Source organism: Emydura macquarii, unplaced genomic scaffold, assembly GCF_026122565.2.
Source record: "Emydura macquarii macquarii isolate MOO-44397 ecotype Brisbane River unplaced genomic scaffold, CSIRO-AGI_Emac_v2 contig_3603, whole genome shotgun sequence".
In the NCBI taxonomy this organism is placed as follows: Eukaryota; Metazoa; Chordata; order Testudines; family Chelidae; genus Emydura; species Emydura macquarii.
Genome location: NW_027133740.1, coordinates 10,479,192 through 10,504,119, shown reverse-complemented (window position 1 = coordinate 10,504,119; position 24,928 = coordinate 10,479,192). Strand labels below are relative to the sequence as shown.

The 24,928-nt window shown below is 36.7% G+C and overlaps 1 protein-coding gene across 1 annotated transcript in view; it reads right to left on the bottom strand.

Moving 5' to 3' along the window:
- SI (sucrase-isomaltase) overlaps window positions 1-24,928 on the bottom strand; it is a 114,023-nt gene that overhangs the window by 42,025 nt on the left and 47,070 nt on the right. The window contains exons 22-34 of the mRNA XM_067536648.1: window positions 24,337-24,425; window positions 20,168-20,217; window positions 17,820-17,990; window positions 16,687-16,836; window positions 14,833-15,030; window positions 13,683-13,837; window positions 8,009-8,177; window positions 6,044-6,140; window positions 5,815-5,927; window positions 5,577-5,702; window positions 4,171-4,299; window positions 3,931-4,038; window positions 1,544-1,606 (exon numbers count right to left, since the gene is read on the bottom strand). Coding sequence (XP_067392749.1) covers window positions 1,544-1,606; window positions 3,931-4,038; window positions 4,171-4,299; window positions 5,577-5,702; window positions 5,815-5,927; window positions 6,044-6,140; window positions 8,009-8,177; window positions 13,683-13,837; window positions 14,833-15,030; window positions 16,687-16,836; window positions 17,820-17,990; window positions 20,168-20,217; window positions 24,337-24,425 — 1,618 coding nt within the window. The remainder of the gene's footprint in view (window positions 1-1,543; window positions 1,607-3,930; window positions 4,039-4,170; window positions 4,300-5,576; window positions 5,703-5,814; window positions 5,928-6,043; window positions 6,141-8,008; window positions 8,178-13,682; window positions 13,838-14,832; window positions 15,031-16,686; window positions 16,837-17,819; window positions 17,991-20,167; window positions 20,218-24,336; window positions 24,426-24,928) is intronic.

Here is a 24,928-nt window from a genome sequence, read left to right as displayed (position 1 = left end):
GTAACGAATAACACAGAGAGAAACATACAAATTATTGAGAGGGAACTACTGGATTTCCAGCCAGGCAAATTTTGCATGGTTTCTGATTTCCTAACTAGTGGTTTGCTCAGTTGTAACTATAAATGCTATTTTCTGGGATTCTTAACATGCTGACAGACTAAAAGAGATTTTAATTTTATATGGATTATACTTGGAGAAATGGTGTGGTTTCTTTTGAGCTATAATAGGAACATAAAAAAATAAGAAGGGTTATATGTCAAGGTGCATTTTAGGTTTTTCTTTAAAAATAAATGCATGCAGATAGGTATTCTGTAGCACAGTTTAACCACTTTTCAGAATGGGTAAAATGAGGCCCAGAAAGGCAGAGCAAATTGTTCAGAACACCACTTCAAATCAGGACTGCGCCAGGAAATGAACCTCAAAAGTTCTGACTCTCAGAATCTGGTTTTCATTTACCCTATAACCTCTTTACAATGCTCTAACTGCAAAAATCAGGCTCAGATCAGAAATTTATACTCACTTTAAGGTCCCTTCACAGTGCCAGAGCATAAAGAACATCAGTGGCTCAGATACTATAGTGATGGGCAGCAGTATAAACCCCCAGAAATAGAATGGCATAACTAATCTTAATGAAAATCAGGCATTTACCTTCTGCTCTAACTTGTAGTTAACACATACCTTTTTATCAGTTTGTATCTGATCATACTAGCTACTTAGGGCCAATCCTACATTCCTTATACAAGACAGAAACTATCAGAGTCATAATTTGCCTGGAGAGGCAAAACTTGAAATCAGTGAGACTATTTTTGAGTAGGAAAAAGATTGTTTTCAGTGAATGTGAGGCCAATAGGGGATTATAATCTAGCCGTGTAACTGGTGCATTTCACAGCAAATACTTGATATGATCTTTGCAATTATGTGCTTATCATATAAATTTTTAATATTTTGACTAGTTCACCATTTTATTCTTAATTGAGTATACATCTTAATTTTGCATGGGTTCCAATCCTACAAGAAGTTTTTTGCCCTGAACTCCTATTGAAGTCAATGAGAATTAAGGGTGTTCAACAGCTTTCAGGGTTGAGCCTTCAGCACATGATGGAGTAGGATAAGTTTTATAAAATATTTAAATGAAACAATCACTGCATCAGGACACTGACTTTTATAAACTGCATGAAGATTTTCAAGGCAGAGACTTATTTTTTTCTAATGACGTAGAAAGAAACAAGAAAAAAAGAGACACAACATTTGTCCCTTTTAAAATACATGGCTAAGATTGTCATTAGAACAGGAAGCATTGCTAATTTTAAAATGTTTTGGAGGGCCTGTAAAAGGCTTCAAATTGTCTTATTTTTTTCATTAGATGATATAGTAGACTTAGCTTCCCATTTTCTATGGTTCTACCTCACATATCATTAAAATAGATTACATTTGATAACTGCTTTACTATTTTTCTTGAACAATTGTGATGCCCCCTCTGTTTTTGCCAATAGGTGTCAGTAACCAATCAAAATATATAACTGTAGCACTGCGATACACTTACCTGAACTTGAATCTCCCAGTCTAATGATTCATTAACAGTTACATTTGGAAGATCTGGCCAAACCTAATAGGAGGAAAAGACATTTAAAAAACAATCATTCTAAATTACACAGGTTGATACAAAATTTATGACACACACTATGTTTTAGGCACTATGATGGAATCCTAAAAAACAAAGCAGCTGTTCCTCAAAAGTAATACCCTGATCACTCTCTCTCTAAGACAGGGGTGTCAAACATCCAGCCCATGGGCCGGATACGGCCCACCAACCTTTTTGATCCGGCCCCTGGTGGCACCGCGCGCAGCCGCGAGTTCTCGCAGCGTCGCGCAGTGCCGCCAGAGAGTATGATGCCATGAGATCTTGCAGAGTCGTGCACTGCCGCCAGAGAGTATGATGCCATGAGATCTTGCTCTAAGATTTCCTGATCCTCCCTTTGTCTCTAATTGCTTTCATGGACACTATGCCCTATCACATGACCCATTCCACAGAGACCATCGCTAAAGCTGATGAAAAACCAGATTCACTTTTTGACTGTTCTGCTGCAAATGACACACCAATTTTCATCAGAAAAACATAAACCTTATTTGAACCAAACTCAAACTTGAAACATAGTATTGTATATAATTAACAAGATTTGTGTTCTGTACTCTATTTCCACCACTGAAGACTTGGACTTCCTTAGAAGACACAGCTATTTCTATTTTGCTTATTACAGACTATGTTTACACTGAATTTAGAAAGGAGCTCATAGGCTGTTTAATATGTAAATGGCTCTACATGGAGCATGGCATAGGCTCAATTGTGCTAATATATAGAAAAACTAGTAATCAAGGCATACTGATTGCCATTCTGCCTCCTACAGAGGAAATCTCACAGAGGATACAGGAAAATGGTCTGCCCCCCTTCAGAACAACTAAGGGCTCAGCCCCAAAACTCACTCAAGCCCACATATCCTTCAAGACCCATGCAGATCTCAAGAAAATCACCAGACATCATGTCTATCTTTGTGAAAACAATATAGTTCCATACTGCCTCTCAGCTTTCCTACCCTACACCCTCCAGTTCCCTGACAGCCTCAAGGGCTTCTTAATCAGCCAATGGCCCTGGAAAGTTTCTGTCAATAGGATAATTCCAGTGTGGCAGCAAAAAGTGCATATGTGGATATTGAGGCAGCTGGCTATAAATAGGAAAGAAATCACTGTGGCTACAGAGTGGAACATACCCACAGAAGACTGTCCATCCACCCAGACATTTCCTCCTATGCTTGGCCTTCAAAAGCCAGCCATGATGACCCCCATGGAGTGCCCCCTTTGCCTTGCATGTTTTTCTCCAGAGAGATCTGCTGCTGTGCCCTCTATCCACAAAATGGAGGGAACAAATTGAGTCACAGACACATGGAGGTGACATTTGCACTCCCCCCATGTGTAGCTGCACCAGACGAAGATTAACCCTGTAGGAGGGCAAATAGTACTGTCACTAACCTCCCTAACAGGATGGCAACTTTAAATAGCAGCCCCAATTCTACTGACTGAATTCTATTGACTAGCCCCAATCTGCCACTGGGTGGTTCTATCCACTTTCTGGGTTACACTGGCCAACTCTGGGCCCTCCAGTTGCTTCAGCGGTGCTCACAACTTGTTCCAGTGCAATTATGCTACACGTGGGCTTACTGCTGCTGGACGCTTCAGACTAGCTTCCACCAACAGAATCCAGTCAGTGAATGTAGTGACTATTTGGAGATATTTTCCCAAGAGGACTTTATTTTTGCTGTTGCGCTTGTGGGGTGAGAACATGCACAAGACATACAAATGGCTATTTGATTTGCTATAGGAATTTCGTTTTAAAAGGAATACTTTTAATGAAAGAAAACACTGGTGTCCCCTACTTATGGAATAGCTTAATGTTCTCCTTGCTTTGTTACTGCCAAGATCAGATTCTTAGACTTTTAAGGCCAAAGGGAATCATTATGATCATCTAGTCTGACCTCCTGCATAACGCAGGCCAAAGAATCTCACCCAACAATTTCTGCATCAAGACCATAACTTCTGTGTCTGCTATAGCATATCTTTTACAAAGATATCCAGTCTTGAATTAAGGACTTCAAGTGAGAATCTACCATGTCCCAAAGTAAGTTATACCACTTGTTAATTACCCTCACTGTTGAAAATGTGCACTTCACTTCTAATCTGAATTTGTATAGCTTCAGATTCCAATTACTGCATCATCTTATGCATTTTTATGGAAGATTAAAGAGCTATTTACTAACAGAAATCCCTTCTCCAGGTAGGAACACACAAACTACGATCACGTTACCTCTTAACCATGATAATGTGATTCATATTTGGAAATAACATCTCTAATGTTATCAAGTGATCTGAAAACAGTACCTTTCCCCATACAATATCACTGCTATTAGGCCATTGAATAAAGACATTTTCCTGGACACCTCTTGTGTACGCTTGATAATTGGTTTCATTGCCTGAAATGGCTGGATCCTAAAATTAAAGACAATACAATTTTGTATTTATATGGAGAATGACGTAATACATATAGAGTATTAGGTGAAGTACATAACTTGATGATCTATGGCAAAGAAAATAAAAAAAGGAGGAGACCTCAACACTGACCAGGATAATGATGAATCTCATTCCTTCCTTTTTCATTTTGTCAACCAAAGCTGGTAATCCAGCAAAGTTTGGGCTGAGCGTAAAGTCTAATTGCCGTTCCATGTAATCAATATCTGTGTATTGTACATCCTGCAGTACACAAAAACAGCGTATGTAAAGTCAGAATCATTTTTGCTAAGTGCATATTCATAACATAGCAGTCAAATTAAGAGAACTGCTGATTTTCTCTAAGTAAAATTGGAAGCTGTGGCATCTTAAAGCAAAGGATATCAAATGAATATACTTACACATGCCAAAAATCAAGATCACTATGAAATTAGCCCTTTTATCCGCTAAAATCATTCTGAAGATAGTAAATTTTCTACACACTAGAGAAGAATGAATTCCCATTGTTATCTGTGTGTGTGTCAATTCCATGAAATACGGAGGAAAATGGATATTCACATCAGTTTATAACATACTGAGATGCTTCCATTTCATGGATGTATTGATCTGCATCATAAAGTGATGATGTAACATTATGGTGAGTCCATGTGCTTTTGAAGTTTCCCTTGGGTGACTGCCCCCACCATAGCCCTTCAATGATACTTCAGGATGGAGCAATGTAACGCAGAATACATTTTGCATTTTCCCTCTTCCTCCTGATCCTTCCTACTAATTTCTAGAACATTATACCATTGTGCCTAGCACAACAAGGGTTCTGCAGGTGTTACTGTCATGCAAATGATAAGTATATGAGAAAATGTTAGGGTGCTGGGATAGAAGTTATGAACCGAAACGGTTTGTCTCAATGTTATAAACAATGTCTGTGTGGGAGGTACAGAATAATTTTCACAATGGCATCAACAAAGTCTCAATCTGTGGCACTTCCAGGGGAGTCAACAAGGATTCCTATCAGGGACTCCAGCTGCACCACTCCCCACCCCAAGACAATCCTGCCTTCAAAATGCTGATTCTGGCCCATAATTAGTGCCCCAATCTGCCTGCACCATGAACCAGTCCTGCATTCCTTGCACCTCTAATATTCCCACTCACTCAATAAGACTTTTATGAGGACACAGAGTGCAGGATTGAGCCCAAAGAGGGTGCAATGTTCGGGTCCATATTCCAGGAACATACAAACATTTCAATAATTTCAGCTCTCTAATTGCAACCATGCTATATATAAGATAATGAGATTTTAAAACATGTAATACAACAATACAAAATAGCTTCAACTAATAAAGTCTAGCTAATAAAAAGCAAAAGAAGCACTATTATTATTTCTCTCAGAGTATACAAAGAAGTTTAATTATAGTATAATGCATACAATAGTTTCTATTCTACAGCAGTTGTTTTTTCATTAGGGGACAGTCTGAGAAATCAGAGTTCAAACAATAGCATACACTTTAACTGGAAGAACATACGTAAGGTATCTGAGCTGCCTTCATTGCCGCATACAAGTCAGAGACTTCTGTGTCATTTTTGTATCCATAACGGCATAACTGGAATCCCAAAGCCCAGTATGGTGGCATGACTGGTCGTCCAATCAGCTAACAACAACAAAATAGAGGGAAAATATAATATTGAAATATGATGACAAAATATATGAGGACAAAACATGTAATTAATTGGTTATAGTCTGTGACATCATATCAATCCTACTGCCGTGTATTCCTGAACGACGAGCTCTGGCGTTGGTCCCAACATCATGTAAAAATCCAGAATTCCTCCAATAGTGCGATATGTCAGAGCAGGAGTTGGTTGAAACGTAACATCTGAAAACACAGAGGGTGAAAGCAGGAAGAGAATGTTTAGATAATCCGCTGTTAAGGAAAAGGACACAATATATTAAAACAATTCAGGAATTTTAAAAAAATGTAATTTTTTTTACCCATTGCATTGCTGTTAAGCAACAGAACTCCATGAGCATTTCCATCATTTTCTAAGCCCATGTAAAATGGATGGAAACCATAAGAATTCAGTTTGTACTGCAAAATAAATAAAAATACATTAATTTTATACTGTAGAAATACCCAAAATACTACCACGTTTTCCATTTACTTATAGTAATAAATTATTGGAGAAATAACATCAAGAGAATTGTGAGAGAAACTCTTCTCTTCCCTCCAAACAAACAAACAAACAAACACACACTCTTCTAAAACAGACTGAGATAAATATTAAAGTTTCCTACAGAAAGATTGTTTTCAACAGTTTGACATTTTTGAACTCAATATGTTTGAAAGCATTCAAGTACGAAGAAAATAACTGTACCACTTTGGATCCCTGAATAAGTATTGATAAATTCCTGCTAATATGAAACACCTTCCCCAGTACAAAGCCTTCCTGTTTTCAAACAATATTTTGTAATCAATATCCACATTGGTAACTCTCTGATTTGAAAGGTATTAGAGCTGAAACTTTAAAGATCAGGAGACTATAATTTGATGACTGGAGTGATGGAGAAGCAGCATATAAAGGAGAAAAATAGTATAGGGCAATTAGAGCTAGGCAAAAATTATTGGCTGATTTGGGGGAGAGGGAAGGGTGGCAAAAATGCAGATTCAGCAATGCCAAAAAGTTTCACAGTTTCATGACAGCTTCATTGAATTGTTTTAGTTAAAAAAACTGAAATATTTGTTTCAACATTTTTAAAACAAAACCTTTTAATTTTTCAGTCTGCAACACTTTTTTTTTTTTTTTTTTAATTTAAGTCAAAGTAAATGTTTTGTTCGATCTGAAACAAAACTTTTCAGCGTGATGGTGAACACTTTTATTGTTTTAAATAAAATTCAAGAAAATCATCAAACACACTTGGACTTGCTAGAAATTTTGAAAAATATTATTTTAAATTCCTATGAGAAACAATTTTTTTTCTTAATTTTCAAAATTTCCAGGAAACCAAAATATCCATTATGCACGCAGCTCTAAGAGAAATATGGCACCACTTTCATTATTAACTTTATAGGAGCTGCAAACCTCCCATCATCATGCAGAAGATAACATATGCATACGCAAGCATACTTTAACACTGATTTACGTGTTAACAGATACAAGTTTTCTCACACAGATATGGGGTTTTGCCTGTAGAACTGTCATGTGGGCATTACTGTGGTTGCAACCTTATGTTGTTTGGAAATTTGACTATCTGTATTATACACTGCAACATCCTGAAACATACAAATTGGCATCAAACCTGTTTAGCTTTTCTAAAACTATCATTTGTAACTAAACAATTAGCTGAAAAGCAGCAATGCACTATTGCATATTTTGCGTTTGCCTCTGTTCAGTTCTTCCTCAGGATGTGAGTTCCAGTTGGGGTCTTTGATCATAACGAAAAAGACAGGACTAGAGATGGCCATAGCCTATTCTCTCAAACACATTTTTCCACATCATGAACTATAGTACTTACTGGGCCTGATCTAGTGTCCAGTGGGACTTTTACGTTGACTTTGGCTGAGCACTAATATTAGTCTCTATACTCAACAAAGGTCTAGGACTGAGATATGAAGTCTGCAAATCAGGACTGACAGGGCTATGTGGGATCTTAATGCTGGGCCTGCCTGCATATTTAGTCACCCTTTTTATCATTCCACACCAAACCAGGGGAATGTAAACATAATGTAATGCCACCTTTGCCCACTCCTCAGTTTCTGTGCCAAGCATAGCTCATTTACACTTGCGGAGCTGGCCTACAGTCCATAGGCAAAATGTAGCTGATTGTATATTAAGTTTTCAAAGTGTCTGCCTTGGTTCTGTTTAAGTGAATAGCCCGCTACAAAGACCTGGACTGATATACAATAAAGCAAAGAAAGAGTAGCTACTTAGAGAAAAATCAAAATCTGTTTCTACTTACACCAGGAGGCTGGTCTTTGGCGAACATTCCCCAGGTGTGCCAGTTCATTTCTTGCCGAAATGAAGTGTGTTCAGTTTCACCAAATCCGTAGACGTACTGTGATGGTAGACGGGTAGAAATCTGAATGAACATGTCGCTAAAGGTGAAGCCAGGTACCTGAGAATCCCAGCTGAAAAAGGATGAGAGTTATCTCATTATCATCAGTAAAGGGTAGAAAGAATAAATAAAAAGGCATTCAAAGCAGAGAATATTAAGGAATAGAGGTTTCTAATGTCATGCAGGGTTCAGAAACAACCAGTGCATGCCCAATACTGCACCACCTCTGTACTGAAATTACCAACTTATCCTCCCATAACACATCTTTCATTTACCAGAAAAGGATGTCTCTGACTTTACAGTTGCAAAGAAAACATTAAAAAATGTGAACCAAGTGTAACTAATGCAGAGATGTGTACACTAGTTTGCAAATTGTCTGAAACAACAGCTCTGATGGGCCATCCATCTCAATGAGGTGTTTGAACAATTTATTGCAAATGTCCTCACATTTTGGCAACATGTATGGGTAGAGTTTATTTTGATGGAGGTGCCTGAAACAGTATAATCACCTTCCCCCACCTCCTACCCTCCACAATCCAAATCCTGGTGCCACATGTGATTTAGTAAACAAGGAGTTGTCATTACTGCTTATAACAAATTTTTGCCCACAGTGTTGAAAGTCTACCTCTGAATCTCATTTGTTGCAAATAAAGTGCAATTCAATTCATTCTTTATTGTTAACCTCATTAAGATCTGATAATAGATTTTCTGAATAATTATGCAGTTCCAGGACAGCAAACTGTGGATATGAATGTTTTTTCTGGCTGGCAAAGCGTTCACTGTACAATTCAATTTTAAGTACCTTTAAAGAACAAATTGTATTATAAAATAGGTTTTCAGAAATGAGAAAGTAAAATATATTTTAAGTAATATAACTGCTTACATCATTGTTCTCTTTTATTCCTCACTTATGTGTCATTGTAGGAGGAGGGGAAGCACCCACAAAAAGTGTTTATTGTCATGTTACTGAGATCTGTCAGCAAATTAATTGTGACATTAAATCCATTAAATATTTTTTCTGCACCTGCAATTTTAACAACTTCCAAAGTAACAAAAAACCCACAATGAATGTTGGTTTTGTATTTAAAATGATATTCTGGTAAGGAAAAACATAGTAGTCATACAGATTCTGTATGGTCAATCTGTAACATATTAGCCATGAATGGCAATTTTCACATGGGGCACCTTAGGTTTTTCTTGAAGTCTTTAGTTATCTCCATTCCCTAATAAATACCTGGTGCTTTGCACTGCTTTTTCTTTACGCTTTTCTCTTTCATGCAAATATTCTCTTTAATCATTAGGGATAAGCAAAAGGTTTAAAACTGAAGGAGTAAGAAGAATTAGTTTGACCTTAGAAACCACAGCAATGAGAGATATAAATATTATCTACCTTTCTGCCTATCTACTTTTGTATAAATATATTTTTTCATCATGGGATCTGATCACCTAACTAAGCTAAGCTTAGCATATTACTTGCTGATCATAAAACAAACAGAATAAACACTTCAATTCATAAAGCATGCCCTTACAAGTTTAAAGACATACCAAAGTTTTCCAAGGGTTTTAGCTGTGAAACTCCTATTTATTTTTCTAAAACCCTCCCCCCCCCCCCCCCCCAAAAAAAAAAAAAAAAACAAACAAAAAAAAAAAAAAAAAAAAAAAAAAAAACCCTGTTCACTAAGAAGTGTACAGGAAATGAATCTATTATTCAAACTATGCAAGTCAGTCCAGCCCCTCCCCATCCTGCTCTAATCTGTATTTGCTGGTCCTCCACATTGTCCAAATTATAAATAGTAAGCTCTCTGTGTCAGAGACCTTTTTAACTATCTGTTCTGTAGGGACCTACCATGCCTTTTATAAAATAAATATAGATATATAGATTGAGAACTCCTAATATAGAAAACATCTAACTTTTTAATAAAGTGGACCACATTTTAGCATGAAGGCTATCCAACGGACACTTCCAATTCCAATCACAATTATGCTGACCATATCCCTTCCAACTCAAAAATCAAAGAATCATACAAATCATACAAATTCAGGACTGGAAGAGACCTCAAGTCATCATCAAGTCCAACCCCCTGCACTGAGGCAGGATCAACCTAGTGCATACCTGACAAATGTTTGTCCAATTTGTTCTTAAAAACCTCCAATGATGGGGATCTCAGAACCCCCTTTGGAAGTCCATTCCAGAGCTTACCCATCCTTATAATTATAGAGTTTTTCCTACTAACTTAAATCTCCCTTGCTGCAGATTAAGCCAATTATTCTTATCCCACCTTCAAAGAACATGGAGAACAACTGATTACAATCTTTTTTTTATAACAGACCTTAACATATTTGTTTTTATCAGGTCCCCTCTTCTTCTCTCAAGACTAAACATCCCTAGTTGGTTTGTTTTTTAACCTTTTCCCAACCTTTTATCATTTTTGTTGCTCTCCACTGCACTCTCTCCAATTTGTCCACATTTTTCTTAAAGTATGGTGTCTAGAATTGGTTACAGTATCTCCAGCTGAAACCTCACCAGTGCCAACGACAGCAAGACAAACAACTTCCATGTCTTAAATACAAGACGCCTGTTAATACGCCCAGAATTATATTAGCCATTTTCGCAACTGCATCACATTGCTGAATCACATTCAACTTTTGGCCCACCATAACCACCAGATTTTTTCAGCAGTACTACTGCCTAGCCAGTTATTCCCCATTTAACAGTTGTGCATTTGACTTTGTCCTTCCTACATGAAATACTCTGCACTTGTCTTTACTAAATTTTGTCTTGATTTCAGATCAAGTCTCCAATTTGACAAGATTGTATTGAATTTTTATCCTGTCCTCCAAAGTGTTTGCAACCCCTCCCAACTTGGTGTCATCTGCAAATCTTATGAGCATACTTTCCTCTCCATTATCCAAGTCATTAAAGGTCATACTGAGAAGTATCAGACCCAGGACTTACCCCTGTGGAACTCCACTAGATATGCCCTCCCAGTTTGAAAATGTACCATTGATAACTACTCCTTGAATATGATCTTTCAACTGGCTGTGCACCCACTTTATAATAATTTCATCTAGATGGCATTTCCCTAGTTTGCTTATGAGAACATTATGCAGGACTGTCAAAAGCCTTACTAAAAGTCACTATATATCACGTCTACTAATTTCCCCTATCCAGTAGGCCAGTTTTCCAGTCATAGAAGGAAATTAGGTAGGATTTGTTCTTGACAAATCTATGCTGGCTATTCCTTATAAACCTATTATCCTCTAGGTGTTCATAAACTGACTATTTAATAATTTGTTCCCATATCTTTCCAGGCATTGAAGTTAGGCTGACAGGCCTATAATTCCTAGGGTCCTCTTTATTCCCCTTTTAAATCATATTACATCCCTGTAGCAACTATGAAAATGTTTTACATTAAAATAATAGTATTTTAATGTATTTTCGCTTTAATGCAATGCAGCAGTGAGAAACAAGGAGGAGAGTCTCTGTTTGATGGGACAGAAGGGAGTTCCTTTTTCTTAGACCCCTGCCAGGTTCTGAACTACAGTCTCAAGCAGCAAACTCACAGACATTCTTCAGTGCTAATGGGGGGGATCTGAAATTCACTCTCTCATTTTGGAACTCCAGCTTCAGACCATGAACAGAGGCAGCATTTGGGGCTGCTTCCACACTTGCTGGTGCTTTCCGGAGATGTTTTCCTCCCCTTGACGACCAAAGGTAATCCCTGTCCCCCCAGGTACGTCCCTGGGAAAAATTGTTCAATGCGGAGGGGGACGGGGGGGGACGGACGACGGACACGGGACATGACAACGACCAGGAGGGTTCCACTCCCCTGCTATATAGTACCAGTGCACTCCATTACACCTATACAGCATTAGACTAAGTCCTTAGTTGTCACACTTATGTGCATCTTCCAGAAAACAGTCCTAGAAGCAACATTGCATAGAAAATGTCTCCTCTCAGGTTTTACACTTCTAGGTTTGTCTCACTCTCTCAGTCTCAGGTGAAAGATCTCTCCATTTAAGTGTGTATCAGCTTTGAACAGTTGTATCAGGATCTAGAATCCAAAAGATTTAAGCAATCCAGACTCAAAGGATAGATGATATTAGCAAAAATTACTCAGGATGAAAGTCTAATTTCTTTTTTCCCCCTGAATTTCATTAGAAGACTGAGTCCAACATTTTGCAGTGGAATCAATTGCATTCAAAGTGCAAATGAATTTCTGGAGAAGTACCTGAAGTTCATCTCTCAGATATACTAATGGTCCCCCTACAATAAAGGATTTCAACAAAACACAAAATTAAGTTTAAAAAAACCAACCCTACAACCAAAATTTTAAAAAAAATTCAGTAGAAGGAGCTATGGTACTTTAGGAGAAGGCAGTTTACTCAGATATAAGCCAACATTTCCACCTAGTACATATGATGAAAGAGTACACACTCAAACAATGACACTGACTGACTCGATATTGCAAGAGCTCATCAGGTCACTACTCCTAATCTTAGGGCAGGAAGTCCTGCAGTGGTAAAAAGTGAGAGAGCTCACATGTTCTCAAAGGCTACTTCATCTTTCTTTCATACCTGGGAGATTCAAGCAAATTCTACGCTCCGTCTGAAGACCTTGCCTGTAACAAGGGCCACAAAACAACCACACATACCCCCATCAATCACTGTCTTCTTCCCGTTTGGAAAGATGGGGTCTGGTCTTTCCACAGACCAATCCCTATCAGTTCTGGCCTATGTTTATGTAGATACCTTTCCGCTGGACGGGTATCTCTCCATTTCTGAACTGCTGCAGGTGCTAAGAGACCACACCAAATTTCCTGAGAGAAGTTAAAATACCCTAGTGACTGGTATTAACATGCAGACGGATAGAAAGGCAGAATGTACACTCATTTGAAGAGGCAATGTTGACCACTGCTGTCAGGTCCACTTGCCCTTTGGTCTCTAAATCGCAATACTGAAGGAAAGGTGGCAGAGAAGAAAACCACATGCTGAAGAAATATGTAGCTCAAAACCCCAAAGGCACATAACCCATAACAGACAGAAAATAAGCAAACAGATATCCATTTACAAAAAGAAACAGAACAAACAAAAATCAATCATAAACCATGCCAAGTAACGTAAGTCACAAATAAAAATACCTTACAATCATACACATGATACTAAGGGAAAAAGTAAATCACAGCACCAGGCAAGCAATAAGATTTGCTGAATACCTTTTGTGATAACCAACAATTATCCATGCCAAAGACAAAAGCAAACTGTTTTATCCAATTGAAACATGGGATTGGAGAGAGGGGGAAAAAATACTGTCATTAAAGTCACTCTACCACAAGATCCAAAACTTGCAATAGCTGATGATGTGGGGAACCTCTTGACATTTGGTGAGAAAAAGATCTTTCTCAATGCAACTAGCTTTACAGAAGTTCAGTCCATTAACAATTATTAGGTTATTAACTGAGGCAAGTGGTCAATGATTAGGCAGACCCCAAAAGGAGAGGCTGTCATTGGCTGACTGCAGCCTAAAATAAAATACGTTACACATAACAAAACAAAGCAAAAAAAAGGATTCACTTACATAACTGTCCCTGTGCTTTTGCGTCGAATCTGGATGCCAAATGGATTGTTCTGAATGGCTACTTCATAGAGTCGATTCTCATATGTACTTACAGGACTGCTAGGGATATTTAGTGGTATTGGAACCTCATATCTTTTATTATTGTCATCATAAATCTATGAAGCAGAAATCAGTTTGAGTGTACATAAAATATTCAAAAGATTTATACATTGGTGGCATTTAAAATTTCAATCCCTTTAAAGAAATATTACTATTCCCAATATTAATTACAGGGAACATCTCTCAGACTGGTTCAACCTTAAACAGAGGAAGATTTCTGACAAACAGAAACTTTTTCAAGTGCAACCAATATAGCTATAAGACTTGAACAAACAATTAGCTAAAACAGATAAAGAATTGTAGTGTGAATATGTTGGCTGAGGCATTCTCTTTCAATACGCATTTTCTTAGTTATATCACTACAATTAAAATAATACATATATGTGCTGATAAACAAGAAGCACGAAGATGGAAGAATCTTTAGTTTTAGCCAAGAGATAACTGTTGGTTAATATGGCCCTGATTTATTTTTATACATAGTAAAGAGGATTTTCACTCTTTTGCACACTTTTAAGCCACCTTTATAAGCTTTTTGTTAATGTTTTATGTTTACTGCAATGCTTATACACCAGGTCTATGTTTCCTTTAGTCTATAGTCTGTCTTAATAGGTGAATTAAAGATGTGCAATATGATCACTAATAATTTATTAAAGTTATTTTTAGAATATAGTTTTATGTGTCATTAACATAAAAGTTATCCTAACTACAGTAATATTTACTGTTAATGAATAGTACTTACATCCTAACGATAAAGTTCCTCAAGATACACCAAATTCTGATTGGCTGTTCGGGTACATCTATGCTATTACATGTGATTAATTTATAAGAAATAGGAGATACTTGTAAGAAGAGTGGATTTGGCTTAAATCCAATAACAACTATTTAGCTAAATGAAGAAACCCATCTAGTCAATGGTGCAGTGGAAAAGTCAGGGTGGTTAACTAATGTACAAAAAGCACACAACTGATTTAAAAAAAAAATGTATATAAGATAAATGTTTGTAACCAGTGGAACACAGTCTCAGTTCATAACAATTTCAGAATGAATTTACCTTAAATTGCAGCATGTTGTTGTCATGATATTTCACATCCAAGCGAAGTGTATTGATAGGAGCCTCAGAACGGCTACTGTAATTAACATTTCTGTTGAGGTTCACTGTTAAACCTGAAGAGGTGTATGTAATTTGACTGACAGAATAACCATAGTTAGGAGGGTAGTAACATTGTGGAACATTATTAACGGAGACAGGCTGAAAATTAAAATATATTGTAGATCAGTAAACATATCTGGGAGCCTGAATATTAAATCTTATTAAAGATAATTCCACAGGACTCCTATTTTTAACATGCAGCTATTTCATGTAGAGCTCCTTGAAAAGATTAATGTTACTAGAGTGTTCAGCAAAGAAGCAGCTTTCAATCCTTTAAACTTCATAGCATAATGCATCTATTAAAAATGCATACATCCTTTCAGGCAAGGTTGTATGAACAATTTGGGGAGAAACCTGAATCCATTCAAAATTAAGACGAGATGGTTCTCCCTCACCCTTTCAATTTCAGCCTAATTCCAGAAAAGATATGCAGCCTTCGGAAGCTGCTGTTCCTAAAACTGACACCCCATTCCACCACATGGTGCTAGGATCTCTATCCTTACTACTGGATGTCTTCAAGAGGACTAGTGTCCTTCCCATCTTATTTAGGTCTTCGGGAGCATATCAGGTGGCTGCTCTCAATAGGCATTTATTACTATTAATATTCTCTAGAATAATGTTTAAAATTCCCATCCAGGGTTATAGTCTCTGTTTATCTGAGAACCGACAGCAACATCAGAATGACTTCCAGGCTCCTGCTCTAACAGAAAATGAACATCCAAAAATAATCCGTCTGTGGTTGGATCTGTTCATGTGGCCTAATGCACTGAACTTTCACCTCAGGATACCTAGCTTCAAACTCTGTCTAGTTGTTCTCAAGTGAAAATAAGTTTGCTGGGCACATATCAGTTCCCATTGGAGATTTATTCACTTGCACAGTGCACAATTTGATGATAAAGTCTCTCTGTTTTAATAAAGGCCCAGCTCAGAACTGGAATAGAATTTCATTTTACATATAGAGACTGACAGCTCTTTTCAAATGTTCAGCATCCCAGAGCATTTCACATAGCGATATACTGGATATTTGTAGTACAGCGAGTGGAGGTAAACACATCAGCCATTTTCACTGTTATGTTCTCAGAAGTGGCTTCTACAGAATCTTAGACTTCAGAACTACAGACGTACCAAAACTTTAAAGTTTATATTTGGATCCAGGAAAGAAAGTCATCCAAATTTGATCAGATCAGGTGTTCCTGCCTCGATCTATTTTATAGAGACAGATCCCGGTCATAAAGTTAAAAACTGATGAAAACTTCCCTAGCATTCATGGGTTTCTTCAGATTTCACGTTCCAGTACAGTTCATTTTTAATTAGAAACTGTTTTATTGAGAGTATGGAATGCTGACCAAGGCAGATTTACCTGCAAAAAGCACTCTGAAATGATTTGCAGGGGAAGAGCTGCATATGGAAGCTTGTATAAAGTCTGATCTATTCTGCATAATTATAAGTATTATTTGTCCCTATCTTTTAATAATACCACATTTTCTATTTTTAATATTTGTTGGCCTGATCTTTAGCTGTTCCAAATTGTCCTGGTTCCATTGAAGTCAACAGTGCTATGTTACCATGCACTAGCTGACAAAGCCCCTTGCTCTCAAGAAGTCTTGTAAAAGAAAAAAATTGTCAGACTAAATTCCATTCTGAAATTACCTTGATACATCTGTGTTTTTTGCCATAACAAATCATAAGAAAAAAGACTAAAGTTTTTTAAATGTTTGACTCCTCTTGCCTGTTAGAGAAATCATTTTTGCTCACCTCCCACATACAGCCCAAGGCTTCACAATTCTGTTGTGTTGCGTTGGGATCAGGATGACAATCAAATTTTTCAGTATTACTGAACACTTGATTCCATTCCAGTGAGTACGATTTTCCTAGTTCAAGCTGAAGCCCTGTTATGTGGGTAATCTATAAAAAGTTAAACAAAAAACAATTATTCAAACTGACCTCAAGTCAAAGTTGTCTTCAACCCACTTGAGGCAGATCCTCAGCAAGTGTAAACTGTCATAGCTCTATTGATGTTAACAGGACTATGATGATTTACTCCATCTGATGATCTACCCCATAATTTTATTCATACCCCATAGTTTTATTCATATTTTTTAAAACGCATGAAAGCTAAAATTTTCAGACTTAAATTCTACAACTGAGGCACCTAAGTTAATATTTAGGCAACTAAATAAAAGTGGCTGAGTACCCACAGTTTCCACTGAAGTTTATAATGAATGAAAATCAGATCACTGTTATTTAGGTGCCTAAATATGGATTTATGGTGACTAATCTTACCCAAAATTTATTATAGTAATTGTGTCTATCTCTGTCTTATTTCTATCATCTTAATTTAATGCAATCACATGTAATAGTTAAAAGATGGTACAGAAACCAGATACACAGGAGTGACAGGATCCTCAAGTTCCTTCATGAGATTAGTCATGAATGGCAGCTAAATGGGGTAAAGTGACTTTTTCCTTATTGAGCACATACATATGCCATGTGGCTGTCACTTGGAACTCACCCTGATGAGGAATGTTTGTGGCACTGATGCATGAGAAGCTTTAAAAGCCACACACACATTTCAGTTTTAAAAGGGACAATTTGAGCAGTGAAGTTAATATCAAATGCTGTTTAGCCTTCTGCAAATATGACACTAAGTCAAATCCAGACATCTAGGGTTCATGCACAACTTCTACTGTGAATGTCTCTCTGAAGGCAAAACTGGCATGCAGTTTTATACAACTGAACATAACACAATTATATCTTTAAGTGCCTTTATTCTTCAACAAAATGTATGTCATATATATGATTACATCCATGATCCGAATTTACTGAGCACCTGAAAGAAAGATTATAGAGTTCTGAAGATTCAATCTCTGAATTCAAATATTATTTACCTTATTTGAAGGATTATAGCTGATATTATGAAGAGAATTTTGCACCACACCATTTTCAGTCACATTAAGAATTGTAGGTTGAAGGGACAATCCAAAGATTTTGATTTCCTCAAACACTAAGTTGTTTGGATCTTTGTAGTTCATGTGCAAGACATTCATTTTTAAATTATTCTGAAAGACAAGATATTCAGATTATATTGTCACAAATTGTCTGCCTGATTTACTGGAAAAAGAGTTACTTTCTGTTTTTCTAAACAATTCTTTACAATACAGTAGGAAATGAACATTCTCTTTTTCCTTCCCCTTAGAATATTAATCATCCAGTTAAAGAAGATATTTTCTCAAAGGCCTTGATCTATCAATCAGGTCATCATATGTTTACACAAATAAATATTACACTATGTTTCATATTTGAACTTTGTACAATGTACTTCAGTCTTATCCTTTACTTTTTGTGGGGTTTTTTAATTTTATTTTCTTAGAAATAAAGAAAGGGCAAACTAGGAGCATGATCCAGTGAAGTATTAAGTGTCTTCTATAAGGTACCACTCTGATTTATAGCAGTGTGACTGTCACCACAACCATGACATCATAAATGCACTCAGAAAAATCATCATTCATGTGAAGGTTGAAATCAACATGCACAATGAACCTCAGCATCTCCAACACCACCATGATCTATCTGTCCATTGCTTGGCTATAACACCCAACCCCCCCAGGTTCAATCCTAACCCAAATATCAGATCCAGAGTATAGCCAACTGTATAGATTAAGAAGGGAGGGAAAAGCCATCAATAAAAGGTTCTCTATTCTTTGACTGTTCAAAAACAATTATTAAAACGTTATAGGACCAAATTTCCACATAGCTCCATTTACTTCAAGCTTCATGCTAACTTTGGGAAAGAGTAGGAGAGCATTTCTGGTTCAGATGTATTTATCTAGCCTACATAGGGAGAAATCCTGGTCTCACTGAAGTCAATGGCAAAACTCTCACTGACTTCAGCGGGGCCAGGATTTCATACTCAGTTTATGGTCTGCAGCACAAATGTACTAGGGAAATGAAGACAGCTGATGCAATATTTTTTTCCATTCTTGAACATGGCACTATATTTTCTTACCAATTTACCTGTTCAATAAAATGACAGCTTTTTTTTTTTTTTTTTTGGTTAAAAATAGATGTTCTCCATTATTGATTGAATTGATACATGGCAGTTTGTGCAATGACTCATGTCTCTCTTTATAGACTTTCAATCAGAGCCAGAAATATGGCCTTAATTACTATGTTTTTGTAACCACAAACAGTAAATGATTATAAAATAAATTAATTACAAATAAGCATTTGATTACTTATCAAACACAGCAATATTTGTGTGTGGATTCAATGCTAATGGAAACTGATAGACCTGAATAAAAGCCTGTGGATACACAGAGATCCCCAGGTGCACCACAGGTAGCAACTGAGCAATTTTCCCCACAGCACCCAACAAGTGCATCTCAACTATGATCTGGAGAAGCCAGCTACATAACTGAGGATTCTCTGCACACATCAGGTCCTTGGCCTCTCCGCTAAGGAGGAGGACAGGGCTACCATTTAGTGCACTAGGGGTGATTTTTTATGGGGGAAACCTTTTCCACACTCATGTCATGGACCAACATTAAGACATTTACATGATCACCCTGCCATCAGACAATAGCTTTCAGTCACAACGAAGCTCTGCTAGTATCAAACAGATGGCATAGGATATGGAGCCTTTTACTCCTATCACCAGTCCTCTGAACTACTCAATCACCAGGAAAGGGCTTCTATGGGTCAAAGGAAAGACTGAATGACGCAGTAGATGTAACACTCCTTCACCATCCTAGTTCTTCATCCCCATAGATCGGACACATTCAGCCAATTTGCGGCCCTTACGACTGTTTTTAATATGTAAGAAACGATAGCACTGCTAGCCTAAAAAAGGATTATTTGTTAGCAAATATGTATGGGATAGTTACATTTACTTCTACTGACAGAATATCTGTCTAGAGCCTAAAACCCCAAAAATGTGTGCAGAAATAAAATTAAAATAAATTTTATAGGGCCCATTCATATATTTTAATAGAACTGCATCCCCTCTCTCACTCAGGCAAAACTTGGTATTATGAGAGCGAAAGGCAATCATTACCTTGCTCTTCTACTGCTTGAGAAATAATTTTCTGTCAATTTATTATCTGTCAGGAAATACGCGTGCTTTTATGATATCTAAAAGTTAGTAAATGAATAAAAAAGAACATGATGCTCTGATTAACTGAAAACATTAAGGATTAAAATGAACACAATGAAAATAAGATTATGAAAAATTACTTACATTGGAAACTGAAAACTGGTAATAAACATAGCTTTTATTTTCCACAGTACCTAAAATATTGAGAGAGAAATATACACTTTCTAAGCACAATGCAGAAATTACACAGCATTACCGACAAAGGATTGTGTCACAATTAGAAACCAACAGATTGCTAAATTATTATTATGGTAACACCCAGAGGCCTGAATAAGGACAGGGACACCACTGTGCTAGGTGCTGTGCAAACTGATACAAAGACATAATTCCTGTCTTGCATAGCTTCCAATGAGGGGGAAAAAATGAGGATTTACTAAATTCTTTTGCACACCCTGATGTCCATGTAACTGATCCTACATTATGGGGATATTTACCTGGTTTTAACTGCTGCTCTTTTCTATTCCTTTCAAAGATCAGAATATTAAAGACTTATTACAGTCAAAGCTATTGTAGAGGCAAACTTGTGGAAATATGCTGTAAAGTCCCCATGCACTAAGGCAAAGCGGTTGGCACATGTTTAACTTTAAGCATATGAATAGCTCATTATCTTCCTGTGCTTAAGTGCTTTACTGAAACTGGGATAAACAAGGCAGGGGTCCTGTGGAAAAAACATTATGTACTTTGCCCGAGCAGCCTGCATTCTCCCCAACTGTGTGTGTTCAATCTCAATTCTGACATTTTCTAACTTTTGCATGTATGACTTTGCAACAGTAATAATATTTTAACATAGCTCTTTGCCATGCAATTGACATAAAGAGAGCCTAAACTTGATATTCACCTGCGCTGTAAGTAAAATGCTACTTGACAGATGGATTGTCTATACATTCTCTTTTAACCTAATATATATATATATTTCAAAGCTAACCCTTTGAAATATTTTGGACAATTATCTATTATGCAAAAGAGTTTCTATTACACTTATAATCTATGTAATATAGTTATAAAACAGGAAATAAAATACCTCACTGGCAGCAAATGTAAGTTGACTACTAAACACTGCAGTGTGGGATTTAAAAATAAGGAAAGACACATAAAGACGTTGTGGTTGCTAGTAAATTGTGATCAATTTCAACAGGAAGATTGCAACCCATAAGCTTTTAGGAAGGCTTGTTTTAGAAAATAATAAAGAAAATCATAAAATTATATATCGTTTTGTTTCTCAACATTAGTACAATAAAATATTAGTTATTTTAGGTCTTGAAGATGAACACACTCCCACTGTAGAATTATTAGCAACTGCCCAGGGCATTCAATATTTATTGCAGCAATTATCAGCCAAACCACAGCACCTTTTCTTTAAGGCAGCCCAGAATTTCATGAAACTTAAAGAGCATAGACAGTTTGAAAAGTTGTGCATGACTCAGGACTGGTGGAGTCAAAACAGTAAGAACTGGATTCTAGAAGTTGGATAGATAACTATTATTGCAGAGACCTTTTAAAAAAAAACTTTCAACAATGTAAAGTAAAATTACCATAGCATAATTCTTCTGAGGATAAGCAGCCCCACTTTTTGGCATCCCGCTAGCTTGGTGTTCTCCTACTTGAAGTAATGAAATAACTTCCCCTTACCACCCCAGTTCTTCAATTTAAGGACACACAGACTCATAGCTAAGCTATATAATATTCTGGGCTTAAAAGATTTACTGAGTACAATGTGATCGTAGGAAATTGTAGACTGTGGGCTGGTTCACAATGGGGACTTAATTTGATTTAAAGTCCCTTAATTCGAATTAATTACTCCCGCGTTCACACTGGCGCCACTGTTAATTCAAATCAAGGTGCCTGTAAAATCAAATTAATAAGACCACCTCTGCAAGTGGCGTAGGGCCTAATTTGAATTTGTTAATTCAAATTAGCATCAGTGTGAACATAATGTGGGTTTGAGTCTTCACAGCTAAAGAATGTGGATGAAGGCAGACCCCCTATGACGATTGCAGCATTTTGGAATTGGCGTTGAGAGAGGAGTTAGGGAGATGGAGCCAAACAGGTATCCCCCAACAGGGGAATCAGATGGGCAGCAGCCTTTTGGTCTTTTCCCACAATTAGGTCTGCTACTCAGTGAGATGTTTAGGGTTATTGGGAACCATTTTGGGACCTCTCCCATCTCCCTCCCAATGAAAAACTAGTGTGTGAATATGTGAGTTGATGGCAGGGAAACAGTGGCAGAGTCCCAGAATCTTTTGGCAGATAGGTTTATTGGGGGGGACTATATCAAACTTTGCTCTGAGTTCTCCAACTTAAGCACCTTTATAGAGGTCAAAGATGATTTATTTAACAGTTTTACAGATCAAAAAGTAGTGAACATAGAGGTTAGAATGAATTTTAGTACTAGACAATCAGTACTTGATAGAATCAGACAGAAATCAGAATAATTCACATGAGTAATCCTATATAACCTTCCCACCACCTTTAAATCATAGTCCTGAAAACATTTATGCCCAAGAGAAATTCCATTTCACTCAGCAAGAATTGTGTATAAAAATACTCAAATAAACAACTGTTTGCAGGATCAGGGCCATATTTTGCAGGACTAGAGGTGAAACATTAGTGGAATGATGTAACGTAATCTGTTTTTGACCACCACAGTGGTGCTTAGACCATCTCCATTATGCATAAGCCCTTATTGTTGAGACATTTTTCCTAAAATTGCTTCTGAAACTTATCCAGTATGGCTAAACCATGCTCAAATTCTTTTTCTATTCAGTTGTCTCTGTGGATAGCATGAACTGTTGCATTAAAAATGTAAGGTCAGAACTCCTGAGGACCAGGTTTTCTTGGAAGACATTAGTTTTAATGAGCATATGTCAAACCAAAGCCTTAACTTTTTTTATAAGGTGCTAGAACTGGTTACAAAACAAACAATAAAAACTATCACATATAGGTCCTTAAATCTTTTTCTTTTTAATAAAAGCCTGAGTGTAATAAAAGGTCTTCAGCAAGCATTTTAAACATTTATTCCAAAATGACTTCCTGGTTTGTCTAACAAAAGTATAATAAAAAGGACAAAGGCTGGGATTGTCAAAGCAATTTAAAGGATTTAGGTGCCCAAATGCCATTAAATTTTAATGGAATTTGGGTGCCTAACATCTTAGACTCCTCTGAAAATCAAAGCCACTTATTTTACAGTTCAAAATCCAAACTCCCTTTATTTTCTGAAATAGCCTTAATCTCAAAAGGACCATGACAAATTATGGTATTTTTAAAGGGATAAACCTCAAATATTTTATTTGGCTACATTGGACATTTAATATAAATAAATAGACTCATAGACTCTAAGGTCAGAAGAGACAATATGATCATCTAGTCTGACCTCCTGCACAATGCAGGCCACAGAACCTCATCCACCCACTCCTGTAATAAACCTCCAACCTATGACTGAGTTATTAAAGTCCTCAAATCATACATTTATAAATTATTAATTTGATTAAATATATTAAACAAAATCCTACTACTTAGGTGCACTTAGATCCTCCTGCTTGTGTGTGTGTGTGTACACGTACATACAGTACCAAGAGCAACTGAACCCTCATCTCTGATTGGTAAGGTGCTACTGCAACTATACTAGAAGGCATCAAGTTTTATTAACATTATCAATGATGAAATAATTGTTTCTGACAGCACAAGCATAAAGTTCAATGTACAGGCCACAATATTTGCTTTAGTGAGCCAACGGGTACTCAGTACATCTGAAAACAAGGCCATTTTCAATCAAAGATGAATTTAGGTGCTTCACTTTTAGACATACCTGAGCTAGCTTTGCATATACTAGAGTTAACCTGGATATACACTAGTGTATTTGAGAGTAGAATCCACTTCTTAGTGTATTAAAAATATCTCAGTAATGTGGTACAGAACCTTTGGATTTTTTCTAAGGTTAATATGAAACTTTTTTATATTAACAAGCAAACAAAAATTCTAACAAACCTTTCAGTCTCTTCATTGTTACTAGAACCATTGCATTTCCTCCACTTAAGATTGCAAAGCCAAATGCTTACTCATGTCCCTCTGAACTAATGAGATGAGTAAGAATTTGCAGGACTTGGCCTCCTGATTGTAACATTTATAATTTGCAAATTATACCACTAATTTGCATAATATAATATTCTTGATCAATGAAACCAGTGAAAAAGATTAAGATCATTATTTTCAAATATACTAATACTTCAGATGTTACAGGAATCTAATGCGCCTACCTCTAGATTCTCCGTCATCCCAGAATAAATCTCCAGCTGCTTGACCACTATCATCTAATGCAATTATAAGTCCCATCGGATTCTTGCGGCTGTAAAATGAAAGACTTTCTCTGAAGAGTATAAATGCTATCCTGACATTGTTTATATTGAGATGTCTTGAAAAACTATTGATGCTACCAAGTTTTGCTTCCAAAACGTTCGTGTTAAAAAATTAAGTGTTAGCAAAATTTTGCAAATTTCCTTTCACCATTTTTTGGCTGAGAGATTTTAATAATTTCACAGTAGAACAAATTTTCTCTAAACTACTTTTCACCTAGAGAAACTGCCCTTCATTTTCATGGAAATGGATGAAAATATGTGGCAGGACTAAAAATTGTTACACAAAATTAGCATGTGATTAACCAGTAATCATATTATTTCATTAATCTTGAAAGTATGTCAATGGTCTCAGCTATTACCAGTTTCAAAGTTTAAATGATAAATCCAATAGGCCATTTTTTCCTCTTAATTACATTGGTATCCATCTTTTATTCCAGGCATATACTTAGAAAGGAATTTGGTCTAACATCCGCACTTTGTCTCCCAGTAGCAA